The 26,371-nt window shown below is 40.1% G+C and overlaps 1 protein-coding gene across 5 annotated transcripts in view; it reads right to left on the minus strand.

The window, feature by feature from the left end:
- The window catches only part of ASPH (aspartate beta-hydroxylase), a 178,318-nt gene that overhangs the window by 65,823 nt on the left and 86,124 nt on the right, over positions 1–26,371 (minus strand). For all 5 annotated transcript variants that reach the window (XM_043483591.1, XM_043483586.1, XM_043483587.1 and 2 more), the window contains one exon: positions 20,463–20,504. In XM_043483591.1, the coding sequence (XP_043339526.1) occupies positions 20,463–20,504 (42 nt within the window). The remainder of the gene's footprint in view (positions 1–20,462; positions 20,505–26,371) is intronic.

Raw genomic sequence — 26,371 nt, forward strand, 5'->3', positions numbered from 1 at the left:
CTTCTCCCCAAATCCAGAAATGTAGCCTTAGTGACACAGAGTCTGTTTTCAGAGCAAGAAGAGCCCTGAAATGCAGTTTGGGGTGTTTCAGTTTTGTAGACAGAAAATTCCACTCCAACTCTAAGAGGTGCACAGCTAGAATGAGCCTTTGGAAACCATGCAAGACAAAACACAGACAGCTGTGACCCCTCTCCACCCAGATGGGGCATGTGAGATTGGTTCCCACGCGGATGGCCAAAATGTCTGCTCAGCCGGGAGCTGCCATCTGCTTTTGATACAGTATTATCCTGCTGATTAAGGCCCTTGATTTAATGTCACTCTGAAAGAGAGAGAGGGTAAGAGCTTCTCCTACCAACTCAAGACCCATCTGAAATGCTGCATTTGGTCAAGAAAAATACATCCACCCTGAAATAACTCTACAGTCATTGTTTCCTAGAACCTTTACTGCCTTTCATAAATTGACTGCTGGTGGTGGTTTAGCTGCTACGTCTTGTCCAACTCCATGGACTGTAGCCCGCCAGGCTCCTCTGTCCATGGGATTCTCCAGGCAAGAATACTGGGGTGAATTGTCATTCCCTTCTCCAGGGGATCTTCCTGACCCAGGGATCAAACTTGAGTCTCCTGCACTAGCAGGCAGGATCTTTACCACTGGATCAGCAGGGAAGCCACAAATTGACTCCTAGACACTCTGTTTTCACCTCCTCTTACTCTACCTATAAAAGCAGTTTATATTCCTTTTACACAGACTATCAAATTTCACATAAACTTTTGACACTTTTAAGATTTTTCTCATGGTTTTTTGATGGTTTGAGCTGGAAAACCCTTCCCTCTACTCCCAAAGAATACTCTGCTTCAACTCTGGGGACCCAGTTTAAATGCTAGTTCCTCTATCAAGTCATCTAAAAATATCTTCGCAAAAACACACACACCCTTTCTCTTCTGTGCTCATATAACACTTTGTTTCTGTAAATAGTAAAGTTTCAGGCTGTGTTTAAGTTGGCCATCTGGTTATGTATAATGTACACTCACTTCCCCACACCACCCCCACCCTGCTGGATTGTTTATTTTTGTAAGGAAAGAACTGTGTCTTCCTCATAATTTATTTCCAGCACAGCACATGGCCAGTCCCACAAAAAGTCTTCAACAAACGTTTCTGAACATATATAAATACACACATGTATGAATAAATCAGGATAGTCCATGAAATCTTGCCATTGGTGACAACAGAGAAGGACCTAGAGGCTATAACACTAAGTGAAATCAGTCAGACACAGAAGGGCAAATACTGTATGATTTCACTTATAGGTGGAATCTAAAAAATGAAACGAACAAACAAAATAAGACAGAAACAGACTCATAGATATAAAGAACAAACTGGTGGTTGACAGAGGGGCAAAGGTTGGGAAGATGGGTGAAAAAAGGAGAGAAGAGTAAGAGGCCAAACTTCCACCTCTGAAATGAATTAGTAACAGGGATGGCATGTCACATAGGGAATACCATCAAGAGTATTATAACAACTTGGTATGGCATGTCACATAGGGAATACAATCAATAGTATTGTAACAATTTGGGATGATGACAGGTGGTAACTAGACTTGGTGATCATTTCATCATGTGTAAAAAATACCACATCACTATGGTACACACCTGAATGCAATTTATATGTTAACCATATAGCTCAATAAAAAAGGCAGAACTTTTTTAGTGGATAGGATAATGTCAATTTGTAACTTGGGCATATCAGCCATTTCCTGCATTGCAGGTGGATTCTTTACCACTGAGCCACTGTGGAAGACTCGTATTGGCTATTTAAAATCCAATCAGAAAATTCCAAGCACCCAAGAAGGAGAATGGGGCTTCCCTGGTGGCTCAGTGGTAAAGAATCTGCCTGCAATGCAGGAGCTGCAGGAGACGCAGGTTCAATCCCTGGGTTGGGAAGATGCCCTGGAGGAGGGCATGGCAACCCACTCCAGTATTCTTGCCTGAAGAATCCCATGGACAGAGGAGCCTGGCAGGCTCCAGTCCATAGGGTCACAAAGAGTCAGACATGACTGAAGCAACTTAGCACACACAAGATGGAGAATAAATTAAGAATAAAAGTACCTGGCTTTATAAAGAGTTCAAAAAGTATCAAAAAAACAACTAAAGAGGGGACGCAGAAGGAAGGTACAAGACAGACACAATATATGTGCAAGAGAAACCCCACTGCAGATTTTATAGAGAATACCAATATTTACCTATTTTATTTTAGTTTTTCTGTATATTGAGAATTTAGAACATAATGGCAGAATACCAGACACAACTAACTAGTAAGCTCTTGGACTGCAAAGTTCAGCTGATTTTAGTAGAACATACAAACTTCACTAAGCAGCTTGCTTTTATGTTCTGAGTCACTGCTTAATGCCTTGTCCAATTACTTGCTGATATTGGTAGTTGACATTCATGGATCACTTACTCTGCTAGACACGGGCAACTAACGCAGGCTGTACAAACTGTCAACAGTAGGAGCCAAGACTGGAGTCTCGGGTTGTCTTGATTCCACTGTCTATGCTTTTGACTCTTTTGTTGTCAACCTGGCATCTGGCCCCAAAGTGAAGAAACCAGGGTGCTCAACGTGCTTGGAGAGTGCTGACAGGGTGGAATCAAGTATTAGTGTAAGTTATTATGTTGTGTAAGGAAGTAGCTGAATTTTGTACTATTAGTCTCAGAGGATAAAGGCAGTGAAATGATCACAGTGATTTTCCTTCATCTTGTGTCTCAGACCGAGCATGTTCACATTACTCAGAGAACACCTGGTCATGGGGAATGGAGTCTGAAGGCCAGGGTGTGAGCCTCAGTTCTGCATTTTTTAGACAACTTGCTTGGTCTCAATTCCATGAAATGGGAATAACGCCTGACTCCCCTACCTACCAACTATAAAGGAACATAAAACATCATAAATGTTCCTCATGGCTCCCATCTACAATGCCTTTTTTCATTTCCTTTAAAATACTGCTCTTTAACTAAATGGGGGATTTGTAGGACCTACCTTATTAGATAAATGTTTGAGAAATTAATTTTTTTAAGATACAAGATTTACTCTTCAGTCAAACATTTCTCTGGCAGAGATTTTGGGCAAGTAATAATTTTGCCTGAAAAAATCCAGTGTGTATTACCTGGGTCAACAAAGGACAAGGTAATTACAGCTCAACTATACTTTCTTTGGCTTCCCAGGTGGCCCTGTGGTAAAGAATCCACCTGCCAATGCAGGAGATGCAGCTTCAATCCCTGAGTCGGGAAGATTCCCTGGGGAAGGAAATGGCAACCCACTCCAGTATTCTTGCCTGGGAAAATCAATGGACAGAGGAGCCTGGCGGGCTCAGTCCACAAAGAGTTGGACATGACTCAGAGACTAAACAACAATAATAAATACTTGCCTTGCTTCCTAAAGCCTACTATGTGTTTTCAAGTAGGACTACATAAAATATATAGGTATCCAAAGGTGGAATTGAATGAAAAATAATCTAAAATGCAAAATGATTTAAGGGAAGGAGAAGTAAACCCAAAATAAGAAGTTGAAGAAAAATGTGTTCTCTATCTGAGATGCAGCACGAAGCTGAAATAATCATGTAATGCTTTATTGCAGTATTATTCATGTTAATTAGTTAAACCAAGACAGACTCCACAGCACATTTTAGTCTTCTTATGTTATAATTGGGAGTTAATTTTGCTTTTCTCTCAAAAATCAATGATAGATTTCCATGTAAAAAGAGGAACCTCTCCTCTAAATTTGTCTGGCAGTGAGGAAATTTATAAATTAAGGCACATGACACAAAAGAAGGAGACAATTGAGCAAAGCATTCAAGACTTCAAGAATCCGGCACTAGGGTTTTTGATGGAATTCCTCCTGCTGGGTACAGGCAAAGCAAACCCATATCTACCAGGGCCCCTCCCAGACACCTGCAGGGGATGAAGGTGGGACCCGTTCTTTTCTCTTCCACTTAAAAATGGAAATCGTGCAAGGTCTTCTATTGCTAGGCTTCACACTGGGGTCTGAAATAAATCTGCTTTCATATCAAGAGGGGGTCATGTTATTTGCTGTTGAGAAACTCAATCAGCAGACAGCCGTGGAAGTGTTTCTGAAGGGAGTCTTTGTATCATCACTGTGAAAAAGGAAAATTACTGTGTTTGATCCAAAAAGAGCCTCATCTGAGCACACTTCCTCTAATGTGCTGTATCGACCTTGTAGGTGCATAGTGCAGGGAGAAGGTGTAAATCTTGGCAGCTCAGGGCAGAGGGTCTTACCTGCTAGCCTAGAAGGAAGGTGGACCCTTCCTTTGCCTCCTATGTGCTGTGCTTAGTCATTCAGTCATGTGCCGACTCTGCTATCCCATGGACTATATAGCCCACCAGGCTCCTCTATCCACGGGATTTCCCAGGCAAGAATACTGGAGTGAGTTGCCATGCCCTCCTCCAGAGGATCTTCCCAATTCAGGGATCGAACCCAGGTCTCCCAGATTGCAGGTGGATCCTTTACTGTCTGAACCACCAGGGAAGCCCAAGATCAAGAAATAATGGTCTTTGTTCTCCTAAGAATTAAATATCAACTACATGCCAGCAGGAGTTCAGTATTCAAAGCTCAAACCAAACAGTTAACATAAATGTTTCTCAGCTGACAGACACTAATACAACACATAAACATATAAAGGGCAGTTGTTTTCAGTCTGCCTCTTGTATTGAAATAATGTGGGATTCAGCTGGGAGCAGTCAATGGCTCCAGAAAGTATTCTGGCTTATTAAAGAGAGTCTGTTGTCTCCCCGTAGGGTTATTTTAATAAGTTATACATCCCTCCCCTTCTAGAGTAATCATCCTTTAACAGATGTGACCCCATATGTTAAATTAGAAATTTCAGAGATGCTAAATGATGTGTGTTCTATACTTAACAGAGATTCCTTCAGTGTCAAGATGGTCCATGGGCTTACCAACACCTGCTTCAGACATTAAGATGGGAGGGGAGCTTGCGGGAAATGGATACATGTATAGTATGGCTGACCACCTTTGTGTCCATTGGAAATGATCACAACATTGCTAATCAGCTATACTACAGTATAATATAAAATAAAAAGTTAGGACTTGCTTGGTGGTATAGTGGATAAAAATCTGCCTGCCAATGTAAGGACATGGGTTCAATCCCTGGTCTAGGAAGATTCCACATGCCATGGGGTACCTAAGCCCATGAGCCACAACTACTGAGCCTGAGCTCTAGAGCCCCTGTTCCACAACAAGAGAAGTCACCACAACAAGAAGCCCGTGCACCACAAAAAAGAGCAGCCCTCGCTCACAGCAACTGGACAAAGCCCATGTGCTGCAAAAATAAATAACTATAAATAAAATAAAAAGTCAAAAAAACTGACAGAGCTATAAAAAGAACAGAAAAGTCTCCAAATCCATCAGAGATCTTGATACTGATCATTCGACAACTGACTAAAAAAGTAGAGAGAACGTCAGCAAGAATAAAGAAGATTTGAGTAACAGTATAAACCAAGTTGACCTAACTGATCCTTCTAGAACACTTTTCCCAACAACTGCAAAATACTTATCTCTGCAAGTGCACACAGAATATTTTCCAAGCTTCCACCTTAAACTAAAAAATAGAACAAATTAAACCTAAAACAGTAGAAGAAAGGAAACAATAAAGATCAGAGCAAATATCAACAGCTTAGAAAGCAAAAAATAAAAATAGTAAGGTCGAGAAAATTAAAGTTGGTTTTGAGAGAAGATAAATAAACTGATAAAACTCCAGCCAGACTGATCAGGAAAGAGAGAAGAAATAAATAACCAAAATCAGGAATCAGTCTGGTGATATCACTACAGATTTTATAGTTATTAAAAGGATAATAAGAGAATATTACGAACAATGTTACACCAATGAATTCAACAAATTAAGTGAAATAAAACCAACTCCTTAAAACAATTATCCTTCAACTAAGAATAAATAAATAAAAAAAAAAAGTCTTGAAAGACACAATCTACTAAAGGTTACTCAAGAAGAAATAAATAACTTGAATAACTTATATCAGTTAAAGAGATTGGATTTGTAACTAAAAACCTTACCACAAAGAAAACTCTAGGCCCAGTTATTTCACAGGTGAATTCCACCAAACATTTAAGGAAGAATTAATACATCACAATACCTTAATTCTCAGAGAAGAGGGATTGCTACCCAACTCATCCTGCAAGGTCAACCTTACTACAAAACCCAAACCAGGAAAGACATCACATGAGGAGAAAACTATGAACTAATTTGCTTCTTGTACATAGATGTAAAATATTTCTAAACAAAATTTCAGCAAAGTAAATCCCATAACATAGACAAAGGATAGTGCACTATGAGATTTATCTTGGGAGTGTACACAGTTGGTTTAATATTTGAAAATCAATCAATGTAATTTATAATATTAATATAATAAAAATTAAAAACCATATGATTGTCTTTTTAGGCACAGAAACAGTCTTTGAATCTAAAACCCAGTCCAAATCAAAGCTCTCAGTAATGTAGAAACAGAGGGAAGCTGATAGAGAGCATCAGTGAAAAATCTCCAGCTAACATCACATTTAATGGTGAAAGGCTGACTTTCTTCCTCCAAAGATGAAGAATAAGACAAAGATGTCTACTCTCATAACTTTGGGTTGAAATTCTCCTAGAGGTTCTAGTCACTGAATCAGGCAAGACAAAGAAAGAAAAGGCATCCTGATTGAAAACAAAGAAGTAAAATTGTCCTTATTTAGATGTACATAAATAAATATCTTTCTAGAAATTTGATAGAGACTAGAAAAAAAACTCCTGGAATATAGAGGTCAGTCTAACAAGATTCCAGGATACAAGTTCAGTATAAAAAAAAAATTCAATTTTCTTCTTTTATACCAGTAACAAAAGAAAACAAATTATAAATTAATACTACTTACAATTGCATTCAAAAATATAATATTCTTAGGAATACATCTGACAAGAGTTGTAAAAGGTCTATACAAGAAAACTTATAAAAACAATGCTGAGAGAAATTTTAAAAGATCTTAAATAGAAAGATATAACAAATCCAGAGATCAGAGGACTCAACACACACAGTAAAGATGTCAAAGTGAAAGTGCTAGTTGCTCAGTCTTGTCTGACTCTTTGTGACCCCATGGACTATAGCCCGCCAGGTTCCTCTGTCCATGGACTTCTCCAGGCAAGAGCACTGGAGTGGGTAACCATTTCCTTCTCCAGGAGATCTTCCCAGCCCAGGGATCAAACCAGGTCTCCTGCATTGCAGGCAGATTCTTTACTGTCTGAGGAGGCATCAGAGATGTCATTTCACCCCACCCCCACCCTTGCCCCAGATACAGTTTCTATGCAATCTCAATCTATCCTCAAATAATGGACATCAGAAAGTAAAAACAAAGGATAGTATATTAATGACTAGAACAGAATGTTGAAAATTATTACGCAAACTAAGGATTATAAAATAGTTTGGAACAAAAAGAAGCATGATATTACTTCTAATAGGAATATCTTGAAACTAACACAGCATTGTAAATCAACTACGCTTCGATCTAAAAAGAGAGAGAGAAATGAAAGTGATTGTAAAAGTCAGAGTAGAAGCTGTCACAGCACTAAGGGAGAAAGTTAAATTCTTGGCTAAATGAAGTGGTTACATTTCAGGAGGAAAGAAGATTTGAAAATAAAACTCTTAGAAATAATTATACTTGCAAATATCAAAGAAAAAGCTGCAACTTCTCACCAGTAAAACTTACATTCAGATAAATTTATCTTCACTTGAATAAAAATACATCTATTAATTTCACTGTTTCTAGATGGTTGTGCTTTTTAACAGAATGCACTGCTCAGCACGCTGTCACTTAGGAGGCTGGTGACATTCTAAAACATCACAGATCACTGTCAATATGAAAAGCAGGATCTAAGTTGTGATTCTTTTTATGAATAACGTGAAGTTTATTTTCATGCAATGGCACACCCCCTGTTTTGGGCTTTAACAGATGGTACTCTTTTTACCAGGGTTTTAAACTTGCACACTGGGAATGCAAGCTATTTATACAGTACACATTTTAGCTGATCCTATCTTTGGACATGTTTAATTAAAGAATGAGCTACCAATAGCACAATCAAGCGGACACATGGGAGAAGCAGAACTTGCTGCCTTGCTGAATACATTATTTTACCCCAGCAATTTAAAGCACACATGGAAATTAATGGCACGATGGAGGTTTATAATAAATCCCCTAAGCATTTAGCTTTTTAGTTAGCTGTTTTCCAAAGCAGTGTTAATAAAGCTTTAAGGCCCGAGGCAGAAGGAAAGCATAGCTTACTTTTTAATGAGATGCCACTGTAGCATTCTTCAACTAGCTCTTCAATATTCTCACACCTGAATCAGCGTGGAGATGTTCATTTTCTACATATAAATGCTTTTTAGAGGAACATCCCAGAAGAATCAGTATTCTCCTATTGCACTTAAGACATTAAATATATTGGGAGGTGGAGAGGATTAAGTTTATCCGATTCATCAAGAGCCTCTTAGAAAAGGAACACATACAAATAAACAGTATTAAACAGCATCTGGGGCTTCCCAGGTGGCTCAGTGGCAAAGAATCCACCTGCCAATGAAGGAGATGTGAGTTCATTCCCTGGGTCAGGAAGATTCCCCCTGGAGCAGGAAATGGAAACCCACTCTAGTATTCTTGTCTGGGAAAACCCATGGACAGAGGAGCCAGGGGGTAGTCCGTGGGGTCGCAAATGAGAAGGATATAACTTAGCAGCTCTGTGTGTGCAAGCTAAGTTGCTTCAGTCATGTCCGACTCTTTACGACCCTAGGGACTGTAGCCGGCCAGGCTCCTCTGTCCATGGGATTCTCCAGGCAAGAATACTGGAGTGGATTGCCGGACCCACCTCCAGGGGATCTTCCTGACCCAGGGATTGAACCTGTGTCTCTTACATCTACTTGCACAGGCAGATGGGTTCTTTATCACTAGCGCCATCTGGGAAGCCTGACTTAGCAACTAAATAATACGAAATAGCATCTGGATTTGCAGGTCCCAAACATTTTATGTATTTATTTATTTTTAAAAGATATTTTTTATACAGACTATTTTAAAAATCTTTACTGAATTGGTTAAAATATTGTTCTTATTTTTATGTTTTGGGTTTTTGACTGCAGGCATGTGGGATCTTAGCTTACTGCCCAGGGATCAAACCCACACTTCCTGCATTGGAAGGTGAAGTCTTGACCACTGAACCACCAGGGAAGTCCCTAGCATACCTTTTAAACAAAATAGTGAAAGTGTTAGTCACTCAGTCATGTCTGACTCTTTGCGACCCCATGGACTCCGGCCCACCAGGCCCTCTGTCCGTGGGATTCTCTGGGCAAGAATATTGGAGTGGGTTGCCATGCCCTCCTCCAGGGGATCTTCCCAACCCAGGGATCGAACCCAGGTCTCCTGCATTGCAGGCACATTTTTTACCACCTGAGCCACCAAGGAAGCCAAAATAGTAATAGGAGGGAAAGCAACCACAATACTTGCTCTTGTCTCTGCAGCATAAGACCAGAGACAAAGCAATATGGTCACCTGAGACCTATCCCAAACTGCGGGAGGGCAGGCAAGATTATCTTTGTATTTTATATGTGGAGGAAGAAAAGCTCCAAGCAGCTAGGAGACTTGTTCAAGATCAAAGAGCAAATAAGAAGTTCAAGATCAAATGCCAATAAGAATGAATAGAGCTGAGACTAAAACTTCTGCAAAAGGAACCCTTTCACTGAAGTGCAACAATTTTCTAGTTCTGACCAAGTGACTTCACACTAGTAAGAGGAATTTAAATACACAGAAGGGAAATGTTCATGGTAAGAAAGAAACAAAATGGTAACTCCTTTAAAGACGGATGCAGACTGAACTGGGCTTCGCAGGTAAAGAATCCGCCTGCTAATACAGGAGATGCAGATTCGACTCCTGAGTCAGAAAGATCCCTGGGAGAAGGAAATGGCAGCCCACTCCATTATTCTTGCCTGGAAAAGCCCGTGGATAGAGAAGCCTGGAGGGCTACAGTCTATGGGGTCGCAAAAGAGCCGGACATGACTTAGCGACTAAACAACAAAGCAGGCTGAAAAATTCTCATAGCTGCCAATTTCCTGTAATGTCGCGATGGGCTTCAACCTCCAAAAACCACATCCAGACACTTCTTGAATCTAAAAACAAAACAGTTGTGCTCATTCAGTTGCTAAGTTGTGTCAGACTCTTTGCGACCCCATGGACTGTAGGCCGCCAGGCTCCTCTGTTCACGGGATTTCCCAGGCAAGAATACTGGAGTGGGTTGCCATTTCCTCCTCCAAACATACATTTGCCTGTTGCCTACTATCTGGCCTCCTAGTCACAACATGCTGCTTGTGCCCAATTTTCTTGAGTGTCTGCCTGACCTTAGGCTCCAGCCACTCCCATGCTGCTCTAAGCCACTGCTGTGAAACCTCAATAACAGCAAAAGGCTGCAGGATCTAAGTGGAGAGAGAGAAAGTAGAGAGAACATTCTAGAAAAACATGACTGACATGGTGTTAGGGATAAACAGACTGGCTTCCCAAGCAGAATGTAATCAAATCACCCAAACTGTAACAGAAAAGATTTATTTTCACTATTACTAATATTCTCTATTGTCAACACATATTCAATTTTTTAATGAAAAGCATAAACATATGGCAGAATTACTGCTGTAAATGTCAGTACCATCTACCATTCTATCAGGAGAATGAAAAATGCCATGGGGAAGAGCTCTGTAATCAGACTGAGATAATTTTCAGTAATGCATTTTTCAAACGAATGCACCCTGCCAATTTGAAGTGTTGCTTAAATAAATGAATGTATTCAACTACAATAGCACTACCTTTTCACAGCACATTTTTTGAAAGCTTAATTTTAAGCTAGCCTTGGCATATGTGGCTAATATGTCACTCTTTAATTTGCTTTGGTGTACAAATAGACAATGCGTTAATACACACAAAAAAAGGTGGATTATTCTGATTTGAAGACTGAGTCTCATTTCCCATCAATGACAATAAAATTTAGATCCTAATGATGATTTTAAAATACACCAATATCTGAGTTTTTTCCTTAAGAAACTTATTTTCTTCCCCTGATCATGTTGTCACAATCATTACAGAAATGCATATTGTAAAACATTGAGTGCTCAATGGGAAACATTAGAATTGAATTTTAATGATAACAGAGAATTGGCAATTATTGTCCTGCGGTGTATCTGACTGAAGAGCCAGTCTGATGGAAGCAGGTGCCTCAATTATCACCCTGACTACAATACAGTTTAAAATCATGAAATGAAAAATAAAAACAAAGCAAATGTGTATTTCAACACAACTAAAAACCTTTACTCCATTTGCTGAGACTGGTAATATATGCTGAGCTTATTGAAATCACTAAAATTGCTGTAATTAAACTTCTCCCTAAATCAGACTTGTATAAGAGTCAGAAATCTCCCATAATTAACTTATCTGGAGAACTAATCAGACAATAACTGCTGGTATATTTTAGGAACCACTAAAACTACTGTAGCTGTTGAATGTAATGACTATAATAAATCTTTAACAGCAGTTATCTCATAACCTCTTTTCCCAGCAACAAGGGTGGGAGGGAGATTGCTTTTTCAAAGCTCTGCTCTGAGTTGGTTTAAGTGTACTATTGCTACACTGCTCTCCTCCGTCAAGGGAAAATTACAAAGCCATAGAGATGTGGCCTGAACCGAACCCCCAGTCTATGCTATCTCTGAGGGTGCTGTTGATTTCTTGCTGTTGTTCAGTCGCTAAGTTGTGTCTGACTCTGAGACTCCATGGACTGCAGAACGCCAGGTTACCCTGTCTTTCACTATCTCCCGGAGTTGGCTCAGATTCATGTCCATTGAGTTCATGATGCTATCTAACCACCTCATGCTGTGGATACTAATAATGAAAAATAGACAGTGCTTTAGGAACTGAACCAAAGCATCTCTAATAGCTCAAGACAGAAGACCTACATACAATGACTGCAGAAACCAATCTTCAGAAAAAAAGAACTGCTTCTGGTGAAATCTATGTTTGTCGTGTTTTGCCTGAATGCATTTCTCAATACACACACAGTTTGAGTAGCAGAAAATAGATGCCTTACTGGCTTGAAGTATAACTTGAGAAAATGGAACTGCCAAAGCAACCAGAGACGTCGATGGGGAATCAGAGACGCAAAGACAAATCCAAGAAGCAAGCCCCAAAATTTAAGTATGAATTCTGTCCAAATTTTCAGCAGACCAGTAAATTATGCACACACAGGGCACCTCCATCCCACCCACCAGAGAGCTAGACCAAAAAACAGCAGTTACAAACCAAAAAGCCTGAGCAGAGGCACTAACAGCTTCTCGCTGCAGGGGAGACAGATTTTTTTTTTTCAGGTTGAGCCCAGGCAAATTAACTGTGTACTAGACACCAGCAATTCCCAGAAAAAGCAAAACAATTCCAGAACTGCTACAATATATACACAGTCTGCTTGATGCTTTTGAATTGTGGTGTTGGAGAAGACTCTTACAAGTCCCTTGGACTGCAAGGAGATCCAACCAGTCAATTCTAAAGGAAATCAATCTTGAATATTCATTGGAAGGACTGATACTGAAGCTGAAGCTCCAATACTTTGGCCATCTGATGCGAAGAGCTGACTCACTGGAAAAACCTTGATGTTGGGAAAGATAGAAGGCAGGACAAGTGGATGACAGAGGGTGAGATGGTTGGATGGCATCACTGACTCAATGGACACGAGTTTGAGCAAGCTCTGGGAAATAGTGAAGGACAGGGAAGCCTAGCGTGCTGCAGTCCACGGGGTCAAAAAGTCAGATACAACTTTGCGACTGAACAACAGCAACATACACAACCAAGCTTTTGACCAAAAATTACTAGACATGCAAAGAATAAGGACTCTCCTGACTTGTAATCAGGATTAAAAAAAAAAGTAGTCAATATCAACTGTCTTGGTGTGTGCCCAGATTATCAGGTTTATCAGAAAACACTTCAAACCAGTGGTTATAAATAAGGACAAAAAATTATAGAAAAACAAGGTGTTAATGACTGAACAGTTATGAAATCTTGACAGTGAAATGGAAACTATAAAAAAAGAAGCAATTGAAAATTTAAAACTGAAAAAAATATTAGCTGGAATGAAATTTTTACTAGGTGGACTTAACAGTAGACTTGAAATGGCAAAAGAATCACTGAACTTGAAAATAGAGCAACAGAAATTATGCCATCCAAATGAAAAAAAAAAAAATGAACCAAGTTGCAAAACCTGTAAGATAGTATCATGCAGTCCAACATGCAATTAATAATACCAGAAGTAGTAGAGAGAGAAAGAAGAAAAAAATATTTGAAATAATGGCTATAAAGCACTTAATTTACATGATTTTTTTTTGGGTAAGGATTAAATGAGAACTTGTGTGAAAGTAACTTGAAATGTAGTACATTGTAGACATTTAAAGTTCATTCATACTTGGATTTTCCATTTATAACCCCACCCCCTGCCCACCACTTAGGCTATTTGCATCTCATATTATCACGATCAGATGAAGAGGCAACTAAAGTAAATGGAATTAACCACATTTTCTCATACTACAATTATTTTTTCAGTTCCTACTTTGTAATGGCTAACTGCCACTGGAGGGATGTGATAGTTAATTTTATGTGTAAAATATACCAGGCTATGATACCTAGAGGGTTTCCCAGGTGGTGCTAGTGGTAAAGAACCTGCCTGCCAATGCAGGACTTAAGAGACATGGGTTCAATCCCAGAGTTGGGAAGATCTCCTGGAGGAGGAAATGGCAACCCACTCGAGTGTTCTTGCTTGGAGAATCCCATGGACAGAGCAGCCTGCTGGTCTACATTCCATAGGGTTGCACAGAGTTGAACATGACTGAAGTGACTTAGCATGAACACATGCATGGTACCTGATATTTGGTCAAATATGTCTGGATATTACTGTGAAGGTATTTTTTAGAAGAGAAGGTATTTTTTCAGATGAGACTAACATTTCAATAAATAGACTTTGAGTAAAGAAGATTATTCTCCATTATGTAGGTGGGTCTCATCCAATCAGTTGAAGGCCTAAAGAAAAAGACACCAGCCCCTCCAACAAGAAAGAATTCTGCCTCCAGAATGTCTTTGACCTTGAGTTGCAACAGCATCTCTCTTCTGGGTCTCTAGCTTGCCTGCCTTCCCTGTAGATTTCAGATCTGGTGCCTCTACAATGTCATGAGCCAGTTCCTTAAAATACATCTCTGTGCCTGTTTCTCCCTCTACACACACACACACACACACACACACACACACACACACACTATTGGATCTCTTTCTCTGAAGAACCTTGACTAGTACTAGGGTGGGGGAGGTCATGGTTCCCACTCTTAAAAAGTTGTTTTGTCTAAGAATTCAGGGGGAAACTCAAAATATGTGCTAAAAACCTGAAACACAGGTTTTCTTGGGAGAAAAGAGAGGAGAAGTACATCATCTGGTCTGGGGTAGGTGATGGGGGTGTAATCAGGGAAGGCTTTCTGGCAGATCTCATCTCTAAGCCCAGTTCTGAGGAACAGGAGTTTGTAGTTGTGAAGTAGGGAGGCAAGGAAGAGCATTTTGAACAGAGGAAAGCCATAAACAGGAGCTGGATCTCATAAAGATGCTTTATGTGCTGTCCTGAGGAGTCTAGTTTTTAATCCTTAGGGTGATGTTCTCCATTTTTGCTCAAATATGTTACATACAGCTGTAAGAACCCCAGGAAAAACTTTAGAGATAAATATATTTTAAAACAAGAAAACATCTTAATTAGACTTGTTTATTGCCCTTATTGGTTCTCTCTCTACTTATGATCATAGAAAACTCAGAAGTATAGATATGAAGTACTGGTTGCATCAGGTTGATTTATCAGCAATAATATAGCCATCCCAGGCTTTTCTCTAAGTTGCATTAAAAAACGTCATTTGTTAGTGTAAATGTGACTTGTTTTCTAGTGCCATCTGGTGTTTTGTTGGGGCACTGACTATTATTCTTTAAAACAATACAAATAGTACCCAGGAAATCCTTAAATGCATTCTTAAAGATGTTCACAAAATACAATTTAAGCATATCCTTGATTGTAATGAATAATATAATGGGGCATTAAATGTTGGTTTTAAATCAAAGGAGAATTTCAGGAAACGACCCTGATCCAAATGCAGTTTTACCTAACATACACACACAGACATACATACACAAGCAAACATTCCCCTTTTGCAGGCATGAGTATTCTGTTGTTCCTCAAATTTCTTTAAAGGCCCACAAATCCTCAACTAGTAACTGACATTTGATATGTATTAAATCAGTAACATGTTGTAGACTTTTTCATTCAATGAACTGTTAACTCAGTTTTTTAAGAAGCTTTGAGTCATTTTTGACTCCTCTTTCTTTCATGCCTCATATCCTAACCATCAGCAAATCCTACAGACCTTACATGAAATACAGGCAGAATCTAAGCACCACTCACCATGTCTAACCACATCCTAATCACACCTCCCTGAGGGACTATAAATATACTTTTCCACCCCTGGAACTCACTTCACCCATATGGCTGCATAGCTCATGCCCTTGCATCTTACATCTCCAAGTGTCACTGTCCAAGAGGCCCATCAACAGAGCAACACTCCTGACCATTGTCATTCTCTGTATCTTTTTCCTGTTTTATATTCTTTTTCATACTTATTTTATTTTTTTGAAAATGACAAATCTCTCCCCCCGACACACATACACTAAAATATGTTGTAAGTACTATGAGAACTGGGACTTTGTTTTTATTGAATGTTTTAGCCCCAGTGCCTAAATCAGGGCCTGGCACATAGCAGGTACTCAATATGTACTGAATAAATGAATGAATAAAAAGAATTGTTTCAGTTGGACATTTCATCAGGCATTTTTGTACTGCATTACCTTTCAGCTCACAGTCCTATTCTGTGCGTGTGGAATATGGAATGTGTGGGAAAAGATGACATCCAGTGGGGAAAAACTGATACAGCAATTTTAGGTTAAACAGATATAAATAATCTCATTCAATATAAGAAGCTGGTATCTCCAAAGAGGCCCTATTTTAGAATTAGCCCTAGTCCAAACTTATGACTCTATCAAAATAAACTAAACCTGGTTCTCTAAAAGAAAAGAATCATGTGACTATTAATTGTAAGTAAAAATAACATCTCCCCCCTCTCTGTAGATCTCTGATAAAGAACTTCAGGGTGATAACTCAATAGAAACTTAGCCTAATAATTCATCCTGAGACAAATTTACAATTACTGTTTTTTAAAAATCTCAATTTCTATTATTGTGAAATTGAAAGCTGGCTACTAAAACATTCCATTTTTTTTTCACTGTGTATCCCAGAAATGGAATATTTCCCCTCCCTCTGCCATGCCAGTTACAGCATCGTATGGGCTTCCCTGGTGGCTCAGATGGTAAAGAATTTGCCTGCAATGCAGGAGACACAGGAGACCAGGGTTTGATCCCTGAGCTGGGAAGATCCCCTGGAGAGGGAATGGCAACCCACTCCAGTATTCTCGCCTGGAGAATTTCACGGGGAGTAGCCTGGTGGGCTATAGTCCATTGCATCACAAATAGTTGGACACGACTGAGCGGCTAACACTTCTGCTTTTCTCATGAATGTGGGTTAAAAAAAAAAAAAAAGATGGAATTTCCAAAGCTGACAATTTGCTCAAACAGGATTTTCAGTGAACTTGAGATAACACTGACTCATTACGTCTCTTAATCCTAAGATTCTCCCTGTATGTCACAATCAATAAAAGACTTCAGTTGCCAACTTCCCTCAGTTGGTGTGGATATAAGGCCAGCTCTACATGATGGAGAGTGAAGAGCCAATCAGGTGAAGTTGTTGCAAATTCTCTCCACAAGCTCTATGAAGAAATAGCCAGTGAGCCCACCTTCCATGCCACTGGAAAGCTGCTTATGTGCTCAGAATCCCGGGAGGAGAAAGCTGTGCAGAGGGTACTAGAGGGAAGCGCAGTGCAGGAAGGAGATGGAGCCCTGGAGAGTGAGAAACGCTAAGCACAGCATCTGGAGCAGGGCTTGCACCTGTTCACATCTGCAATAAGCCACACCCAGCACTCACCCTCCGGTCTCTACCTTTGTCAGAAAGCGCCACAGTGCACCTCCTGGTAGCAAACCAGTCAGTGTGTGAACTGGAAAGTCTCTGACCTGCTGACACCTGCATGGGCTGGGTGTGGAGTCCCCTTGCAAGAACAAAGGTGGCCTGACTCCGCCATGGTCTGACCCCGACTTCCCCTCTGGCTGCACTGAACACGCTCTGGCTTTGTTTGTGGGCCCCGGCTTCTCAGGCCCTTCCTTCACGCCTCAGGACCTTAGCAGACTGTTTGCTATTCTGAGTGCTCTTAGCCACAGTTGCCTTGAGCACATCACCAACCTCAGAGACCTTCTGAGAGTAAGAACCTGATGTGCGAGGCCTGTAAACCACCACAGACGACTTTGGTTTTACTCTGAGAAAGATGTGAAGATGATGGAGGCATCTGAGCAACAGGCTACCACTTAGGTTTTAAAAGCGTCACTGTGGACTTCCCTGGCGGTCCAATGGTTAAGAATTCACCTGCCAATGCAGGTACAGGGGTTTGATCCCTGCTCTGGGAAGATTCCACATGCCTCAGAGCAACTAAGTCTACACGCCACAACTACTGAGCCCAAGCCCTAGAGCCTCTGTTCTGAACAAAGCCCCTGCAGTGAGAAGCCCACATACCACAACTGGAGAGTAGCCCCTGCTCATCACAACTAGAGAAAGCCCAAGAACAGCAACAAAGACCCAGGGCAGGCAAAAATAAATAAACAAAAAGCAGAGTAAATAAAATTCTTAAAGAAAGTTTAAGGGCTTCCCACGTGGCACTAGTGGTAAAGAACTCTCTAGCCAATGCAAGAGACATAAGAGATGTGGTTTCCATGCCTGGGTCAGGAAGATCCCCTGGAGAAAGGAATGGCAACTCACTCCAGTATTCTTAACTGAAGAATCCCACAGACAGGGGAAACGCGCGCTACGGCCCATAAGGTCGCAAAGAGTTGGACGTGACTGAAGCAACTTAGCATGCAAAGAAAGTTTAAAAGGGTCACCGTGGCTACTGAATTGAGAAAGAGGATAGAGACAAAGGAAGATCAATTTGGAGGTAAGTGGAGTAATCAGGCAAGAGATGGTGGTAGAGAGAGAAGGTGGCAGAAAGAAGCTGGGAAGAGAGGGTGGACAGGGTTTGCTGATGGAATGACAGGGAGGCAGGAAAGAGAAGATTTGTAGGAGCAATGTGTGTTCACAGGAAGATCAGGAGTTCCATTTTACACTTATTAAGTTTGATGTGATTATTAGATATCCTTTGAGGGCATCAGGTAGCCATCAGGTCTCCATTAGGTAGACAGCTGGATATACTTGTTGAGAGGTAGAGACCTGGGATGCAGTTAAAGGAGTTGTATTTGGCATAAAGATATTTAAAGCCACGGGATCAGGTGGGATCATCAAGGGAGTGTGTGTAGATGGAGAAATGCTCTGAGGACTGATTTTGGGACCTTCAACACAGGATGGTCAGGGAAACAGGAGCAACTACCTAAAGAGGCTGGGCAACAGCAAACAGTGGAGAGAGTAGGTAAGTCATGGACATGGTGGAAAATTGGGAAGTAAGGCAGTGTGGAGAGCTTGTGTGAATAGAAGCCCAGTCATCTATATAGAAAAGGCAGCCAACAGTTTTCAACATGGAGGAGAAAACTACAGAATTCAGACATTATTTAGAAATGCGTAGGTGGAAACAATCCAAATGCCCATTGACAGATAAATGGTACATATATACAACGGAATACTACCCAGCCTTTTTTCACAGGACTCTGAATTGTTAGAAAGAAAGACATGGAAATATTTACATCTGTAAAGAAATGTAAAAGTGAAAAAAGAACATGTTTGAAATAATCTTTGTACTCCTCACTCTACGTTTACAACCTTTGTGAACACTGAATTAAAATGCTACTGGTTTCTTAAATTTATTGTTGAAAATGTTGTTATCAAATAACATTTGATATCACTCATATGTGGAATTTAAAATATGACACAAACGAACCTATCTACGGAACAGAAACAGACTCACAGCCATAGAGAACAGCCTTGCGGTTGCCAAGGGGAAGTGGGCTGGGGGAGGGATGGAGTGAGAGGCTGTGGTTAGTAGGTGTAAGTTTTTATAAATAGAATGGATAAACAGTAAGGTACTAACTGTGTCGCACAAAGAACTATATTCAATAACCTATGATAAACCATAATGGAAAAGAATATTTTTTAAAAAAGCAATGCATATATATGTATAATTGAATCACTTTGCCGTGCAGCAGAAATGAACACATTGTAAATAAACTATATTTTAATTTAAAACTTAGATTTGTATATTACTTTAATAAAAAATTAAAAACAATCAGTCAGGAAAAAAATGCATGAGCTAAATAAATGCCTAAGGGCTATTCAATTATGGCCAAAAGCCAGCAACTCCATATAGTCAGGTACTGTTTACCTATTGAGTAAGTAAGATCTTGGCTCTTACATGAACTGTATCTTTTAAATGTAAACACTGCTTTTATCACTACAAGTTAAAGCCATTCCTGAAACTCCAATAATGTTTAATCATTGATGATTTTACCATTCAAATGATACTAAAAATATAACTGCTACTCTGTGACCATCCATATAATGTTTATAAATTTAACTTTAAAAAATAGCTCCTCACTCTATGTTTAGCAACCTTTGTGAACTTTGAATTAGAATTCCATTGGTTCCTTAAATTTATTAGAATGCCTCTATAATAAGCTCTTGGAAGGCAGAGATGATATTTTCTTTATAGATGTAAATATTTGCATGACTTTCTTTCAAACAGCTCAAAGTCCCATGAAAAAAGAACATATTCGAATAATCTTTGTACTTAGAACAGTTGTCAACAAAGGTGACAGTAATAATTAACATTTCCTTTGCGCTTTCCCTGTGCTAGACACTGCTTTAAGCACTTTACATATATTTTCTCTTAATTACTATCGTTGAAACAACAGTCTTATGGTTTCTGGAAGTTGGTACTGTTCTTATTATTCCCATATCACAGAAGAGGAAACTGAAGCACAGAGGTTGGGTAATTCTCAGGATGTATACAGAGTGAACAGCAAAACAAGCGTTAGGCGCTAATGTCTTTCCAGAGCCTTAGCTCTTAATGTTTATGTAGAATATTAATGTCTGTTGGTAAAACCACTGAAATAATAAACACACTGGCAATGTATTTTGACTACTGTAGAAAATAAGATCCCATTATTCACGGATAGTATAACTTCTCCTTATGTGTATTTGAAAGGCTGTTGATTTTAACAATCTTACCTTTTCCTTTTTTTTCTGGCTCATCTGCTTTCTTATTTGCTTCTGAAAGGTAAAGACAAAACAAAGTAAGTATTGTGAGAGTTACAATTCAAAATCTCAAATTATAGGACTATCTTTAAATGAGTTCAAATGTGAGTTCAATTCACAATATTTCTGGGATTAAGAGATACATGCTATTATATATAAAATAGATAAACAACAAGGATCTACTGTATAGCGCAGGGAACTATATTCAGTATCTTGTAATAATGTACAATAGAAAATAATTTTATATATATATATGACTGAGTATATATATATGACAGTATCACTTTGTGATAAATGTAAATATATACATCACTGAATCATTGAAACTAACACAATATTATAAATTAATTATACTTCAATTAAAAAAATTCTGGGCTAACAATTCAATTTTCCTAAATCCTAAATTCTTCACACATGTAATTTATTATAAAATATTAAGAATTTGAATTACTTATAAAAGTCACCAAGCAGTAAGCAGGTTTTGGGTGCCAGGCTGTGTTTTCCTGGTCTACATAAGGGGTGATGGGAGCCACCTCCACCAATAATAAGCACCTCTGTAGGTACAAACTGAGTCCAGAGAAGACTCACTCAAAGCTGATCCAATAGCTTTATTGTCTCTTAAAGCCATACACTGCTTTATAACAGGGACTGTGTGCTTTAAAGGATTGTAGCAGGCCATCCTACTGAGAACACTAACCTGACTCCTCAAGGACTTCCTACATCCACAGGTGACCCACAGGGGTGCCCACACTGAGCCCAGGTGTGACATAGCAGTTAGAGGTAGACCAGTCAATTTCAGTCCCAGTAGGTATTTACCTAGTCTTTGAGAATTTCTAGGTACACATGTGTACAGGTGAGTTGCAGTGGGGATGGGGCAGAGTTTGGTAGTCTGATTAAAAAAAATCAGGTTCCATCCTTTCCCCAGAGTAGACGCAAGAGGGTGTGGGCAGGTTGGGTTCAGGGGTGCAGGCAACATCATTCAATTTCTTGATCCCCAGTTTCCCACATTCATTCATATAAAACATTTCAATTTTTGGAGGCAAGAGGTAAATCTGAAGCTCCTGATACAAGAAGAGGATTTTTTATCAGTCAAGTGTTTCTCCTTCGAGATCCCCAGGGGAGAGAGAGCAAACTGATTCAAAGCATGCCAGGCTTGGTGCCAAGCACAAGGCACATCTTTTGCGTCCTAACATCCTCTGCAGATGGGGAAAGAAATGGTAATCCACTCCAGTATTCTTGCCCAAGAAATCCCATGGACAGAGGAGCCTGGCGGGCTACAGTCTGTGGGGTCACAAGAGTCAGACAGGACTGAGCAACTAAACAACCACCACCCTCTGCAATCTCCTTCTTCATGCAGAGGAGGAGGCTGAAGCTTGACAACCTAGAGGGTCTAAGTCATCAAGGTCAGTGGTGTATTTGACTCCAAAATAGACATTCTTTTCCCCATGCCAGTCTCTAATTTTGTTGAAAGGGAAACAAAGGGGAAAAAAAGTGCAGGTCTTGACTTTTGCAAAGGGAGGGTTTTAAAAAGTTGGCTGGGAAACTTCCCTGGCGATCCAGTGGTTAAGACTTCACCTTCCAGTGCAGCAAGTGCGGGTTTGATCCCTGGTGGGCAAGCTAAGATCCCACATGCCTGGCAGCCAAAAAAACATAAAGTAACATTAAACAGAATCAATACTGCAACAAATTCAATAAAGGCTTTTAAAAAACAGCCCACATCAAAAAGAAAAAAAAAATGTTGGCTGCCACACATTTCCTGGTCAGTGCTTCAGGAGGCACAAGGATATAAAATAGACTTCCTAATCTCTGTTGAACATTCTAGAATTTCTGATCTTATTAACTGTACCCTTGTCATTAAGGGCTTCCCTGGTGGCTCAGTAAAGAATCCACCTGCAATGCAGGAGACCTGGGTTCGATCCTTGGGTCTGGAAGAGCCCCTGGGGAAGGAAATGGCAACCCACTCCAGTATTCTTGCCTGGGAAATCCCATGGAGGAGGAGAAACCTGGTGGGCTACAGTCCACAGGGTTGAAAGAGTCAGACACGACGTAGTGACAAAACCACCCCCATCATAAGGTCAGGCAGTGGATCATTTAGTAGGATGCACTCGAGTTTGAGTAAGCTCTGGGAGATAGTGAAGGACAGGGAAGCTTGACGCGCTGCAGTCCATGGGGTGGCAGAGTCGGGCGTGACTGAACAACAAACTCTTGTATCAGGGATACAGGATAGAAGAGAAGTATCAAAAATCTCAATTTCCAAGGATCTCTCTTTCTGCGGCACCAGCGATGTGTGCAGGAAGGCTGGGAGTATTCCCCCCTCCAGTAATGTTACCTGGCATGTGGCTAGTGTAATTTAGACAAATCAAGCATAAAATGCAAGTTTCTCAGTTGACTATAGAAAACTGGTGGGTTCTGGTCATGAAGAAGATTTTAGAGCTGTCCACAAATCTTCCTGCGCCCAGGGAAACCAAGGAAGGAAGAGTGGATTGAACTGGTCATCTTTTTTTAGGTTTTTTTTTTTTTTTTGATGTGGACCATTTTCAAAGTCTTTATTGAATTTGTTACAATATTGCTTTTGTTTGGTTTTTTGACTAAGAAGCATGTGGGACCTTAGTGCCCTGACCAGATATTGAACCCGAAACCCTGCTTTGGAAGGCAAAGTCTTAACCACTGGATCACTGGGGAAATTCAGAACTGATCACTGTTTAAATAGGTGTGGGAGGCCCCTGGCCAGGTATGCTCCCAGGAACTAGGGTCACCATCTTTTTTCCTCCTGTACTGCAGTTACCTAGGATGACAAGAGGCTGAACTAAGAAGGCCTAGCCCAGATGGTCCAACCCTGGGGCAAAGGCCCCAGGTTCTGTTCCCTTCTGATCCCACTGCTTCAGCAAGTTGAGATGTGAGACCGAGCTTGGGTGTGGAAAATACCCAGAGTAGGGGATTTTCACCTTCGGGGTTTTCAGTGCTTAAATTCAGCTTAGGTAAAGTTTTCAAGGAGCTTCAGCTTACCTCACTAGCATTCTGCATAATATAATGGAGTGTGACTTTGCTAGTCTTTAGTCCTTGTACCTGGGGCTTCCCAGGGAAAACTCAAATGGCCCTCAATGTGCCAAAAAGGAAAATGATTGATAACGCTTAACTAGCTGCCAGGCGTTCTTCTCAACCCTTAATGCAGATTATCCCATTTAACTCTGAAAGGTAGTTTTAATTCCATAGATAAGAAAAATGGCTGAGAGAGGCTACGGAATATTGCCAAGGGTTGCAGAACAATTAAGAACTATTCAGAAGGCCACACTCCACAATACTACACTCCACATATTCCAATAGTGGGCAGTTCATACACTACGATCAGTCCAACCCAGAAAATGACAGAAGTACAAGCTTAGCAGTAACTCAGATTTAGTGAATAAACACATACCCCAAAGAAACAGAAACTACACATCTTCTAATGGTGCTAACTTTTTCAACACTATTTTATTAAAGAAAACCTTACTAAAGAGAATAGGATCTTTACCTTTTAAAAACTATCATACAACCATTTAGAAAAAAATCATTTTTGTATATTCAATTATTTTGAACCCTATCACTCCAGCTGCTGTGCTAATGTGCCTACTGGCCAATTCTTGTGGGCAAAGCTAATTTGCATCCAGGTCTGTGTGTCCCGAGCTCCTAGTCACACTGGCATCTGTTGTCCCTGCTCCGAGACCCAGCCATGGGGCTCTGCCTCTCCTGACTGGTCCCTGTCTAAGTCACACGGTCCCTGTCCTCCCTCTCCACTAGCACGTCCCCAGTCAGATCCTATCACGACATCACCGGGGTTCGTACTCCTCCGTGACCTGACTGCCCTCTGCTTGCTCTTGGTTGCCCTCTAGTTGTTCCCACCTTCCACTGGGTGCCCGCCTGTACGCTCTAGACCCTAGGCTGTGAATGACCTTGACTGGCAGGCACTGCAGCCTCTCTGACCCTCAGTCTCTTCATCTGCAAGCACAGGAGTAACACCCAGGTGCCTGGAGCCTCCACGCCCTAACTCAGCACTTAGCATCGCCCGTGCGGCAAAACGGGCCTGGCTTAACCTTAAAGGTTTTTCTGTTTCTTCTGAGCACCTTGGAGGAAAAAACAACTTTCTAGAACCCCAGAAGCTTTGTCCGTTTGTGTCTCATTCTCCTTCACTGCCCAGGGAATGAAGATAGAATCTTCTCTTCCCTTTGCTACGCTTCCTGTCGCTCAAACTCCTCGTTCTCTCAACCAGGCTGAAGGCGAATCCTCACCGAGTGATCGTCATGGAGGACCAGAGGGTGCAGATGAATGAGTGACCTTGCCAGGGACTTATCAGAACTTCTAGGTGCCGGACAAAAACCTACACAGCATGCTGCAGGGACTATTTCATCTGAATTCTGCCCCTCAAATTGTAGCATTGTAGTAAATATTAAACAAAATAAACATTACCTACTAGAAATAGGTAAAGAAAGAGGTTGAAGGTACTCCTTTGTGATTTTAGTCACCAAAAGTGCTAGAATACCCTGAAATATTAGAAAATATAAAATGAACCGATGTTATGGAATGAAACAAAAAAAATATACTCTAAAATAATGACAATACAGAGAAGAATTCTTCTGCATTTTATTGCACTCAAATAACATTAAACAGAAGACGTTTACATTATTTTTAGAAAATCCATTGATATTTCCCAGCTTGGCATATATTTGTAAAGACAAGGCTCATCCATGAAGATATTTGGAATTAGAAAGTATCTGAATATGACCACAGCATAATGAATCCTCAGTGTCCAGAGTTCTAGAGATGATTATATACAAAAACCCAGCGAAATTTATCTTATGCATTTATCAGTTCTATGTCACTCCTGTTTCTCTAAAAAAATATGGCTTTATTAAAAAGTAGTGTTCTATAATTCGCAATACGAAGTAAGAGCTTTATTAGATTTTTGAGTAGCAACTCTGTATTACCCAGATCACAGCTTCAGAAAATTATTGCTCTTTTACTAATGTATTACTTTGGGTTCCACTAACACTACGGTTCAGCATACCTTACTACACTGTAGTGATCTCTAATGATAAAAATATAAAATCTCTTTGATTTTAACCCTAAAAGCAGGAAAAGAAAAATGTCGCTTTATCTCAAAACAATGTGAACGTGATCAAGAGCTCTCCTGACATGTAAATAAAACCACATCTTAGGTTTTTTTTTTTTTTTTAATAGCTCATGGTCCTTTGAAAATGAGAGTGTAGCTACCTCTTTTTCCTAACAAATGAGCATTTTCATCACAGCAACCATTTCTGAGCCACGCACTAGCCACATTAAAAACAGAAGACTGTCTCCAGCGTGGAAAGGAAAAGCCTCAAAAGCTATGAAAGCACAGGGAACTTCTGGTTTCTGAGCACTTTTCACAGACCCTGCTTCACTCAGCCAGAGGCAATGTCTACTTGACCCACGGAGCAGGAATCAGCGTTGTACATGTTACTTTACCAGCCAAAGGCAGAGCAACCTTTACGTTACACCACTAACTGCTATTTTCTAAGCTTTAAACAAATACCGACAGGACTACAGCTATTCTACAATCACCCCAATGTGCTGAAAAGCGTTTTTGCATGATATAACAGGCTGTTCCTTTCCTCTACATTCTAACAAGAATTTTAATTTCTCCCCTTTTTTTCTGAAAAATAAATTACCCACGATAATTTAAACTTTTTTTGAAATATTAAATTTTTTCTAATTAACAAGCTAAAAGCTGCAGGAATCTCAAATGTTGAGTTTTATCCTGAATACTCGAAGCTAATATAGCAATTTTTTTTTAATAAAGGTATCAGTGCAGATATATACAACTCAAATCTTCACAGCTAATGATCCCATCAGTGTTTTTCAGAGCC

Source organism: Cervus canadensis, chromosome 12, assembly GCF_019320065.1.
Source record: "Cervus canadensis isolate Bull #8, Minnesota chromosome 12, ASM1932006v1, whole genome shotgun sequence".
Lineage (NCBI taxonomy): Eukaryota > Metazoa > Chordata > Mammalia > Artiodactyla > Cervidae > Cervus > Cervus canadensis.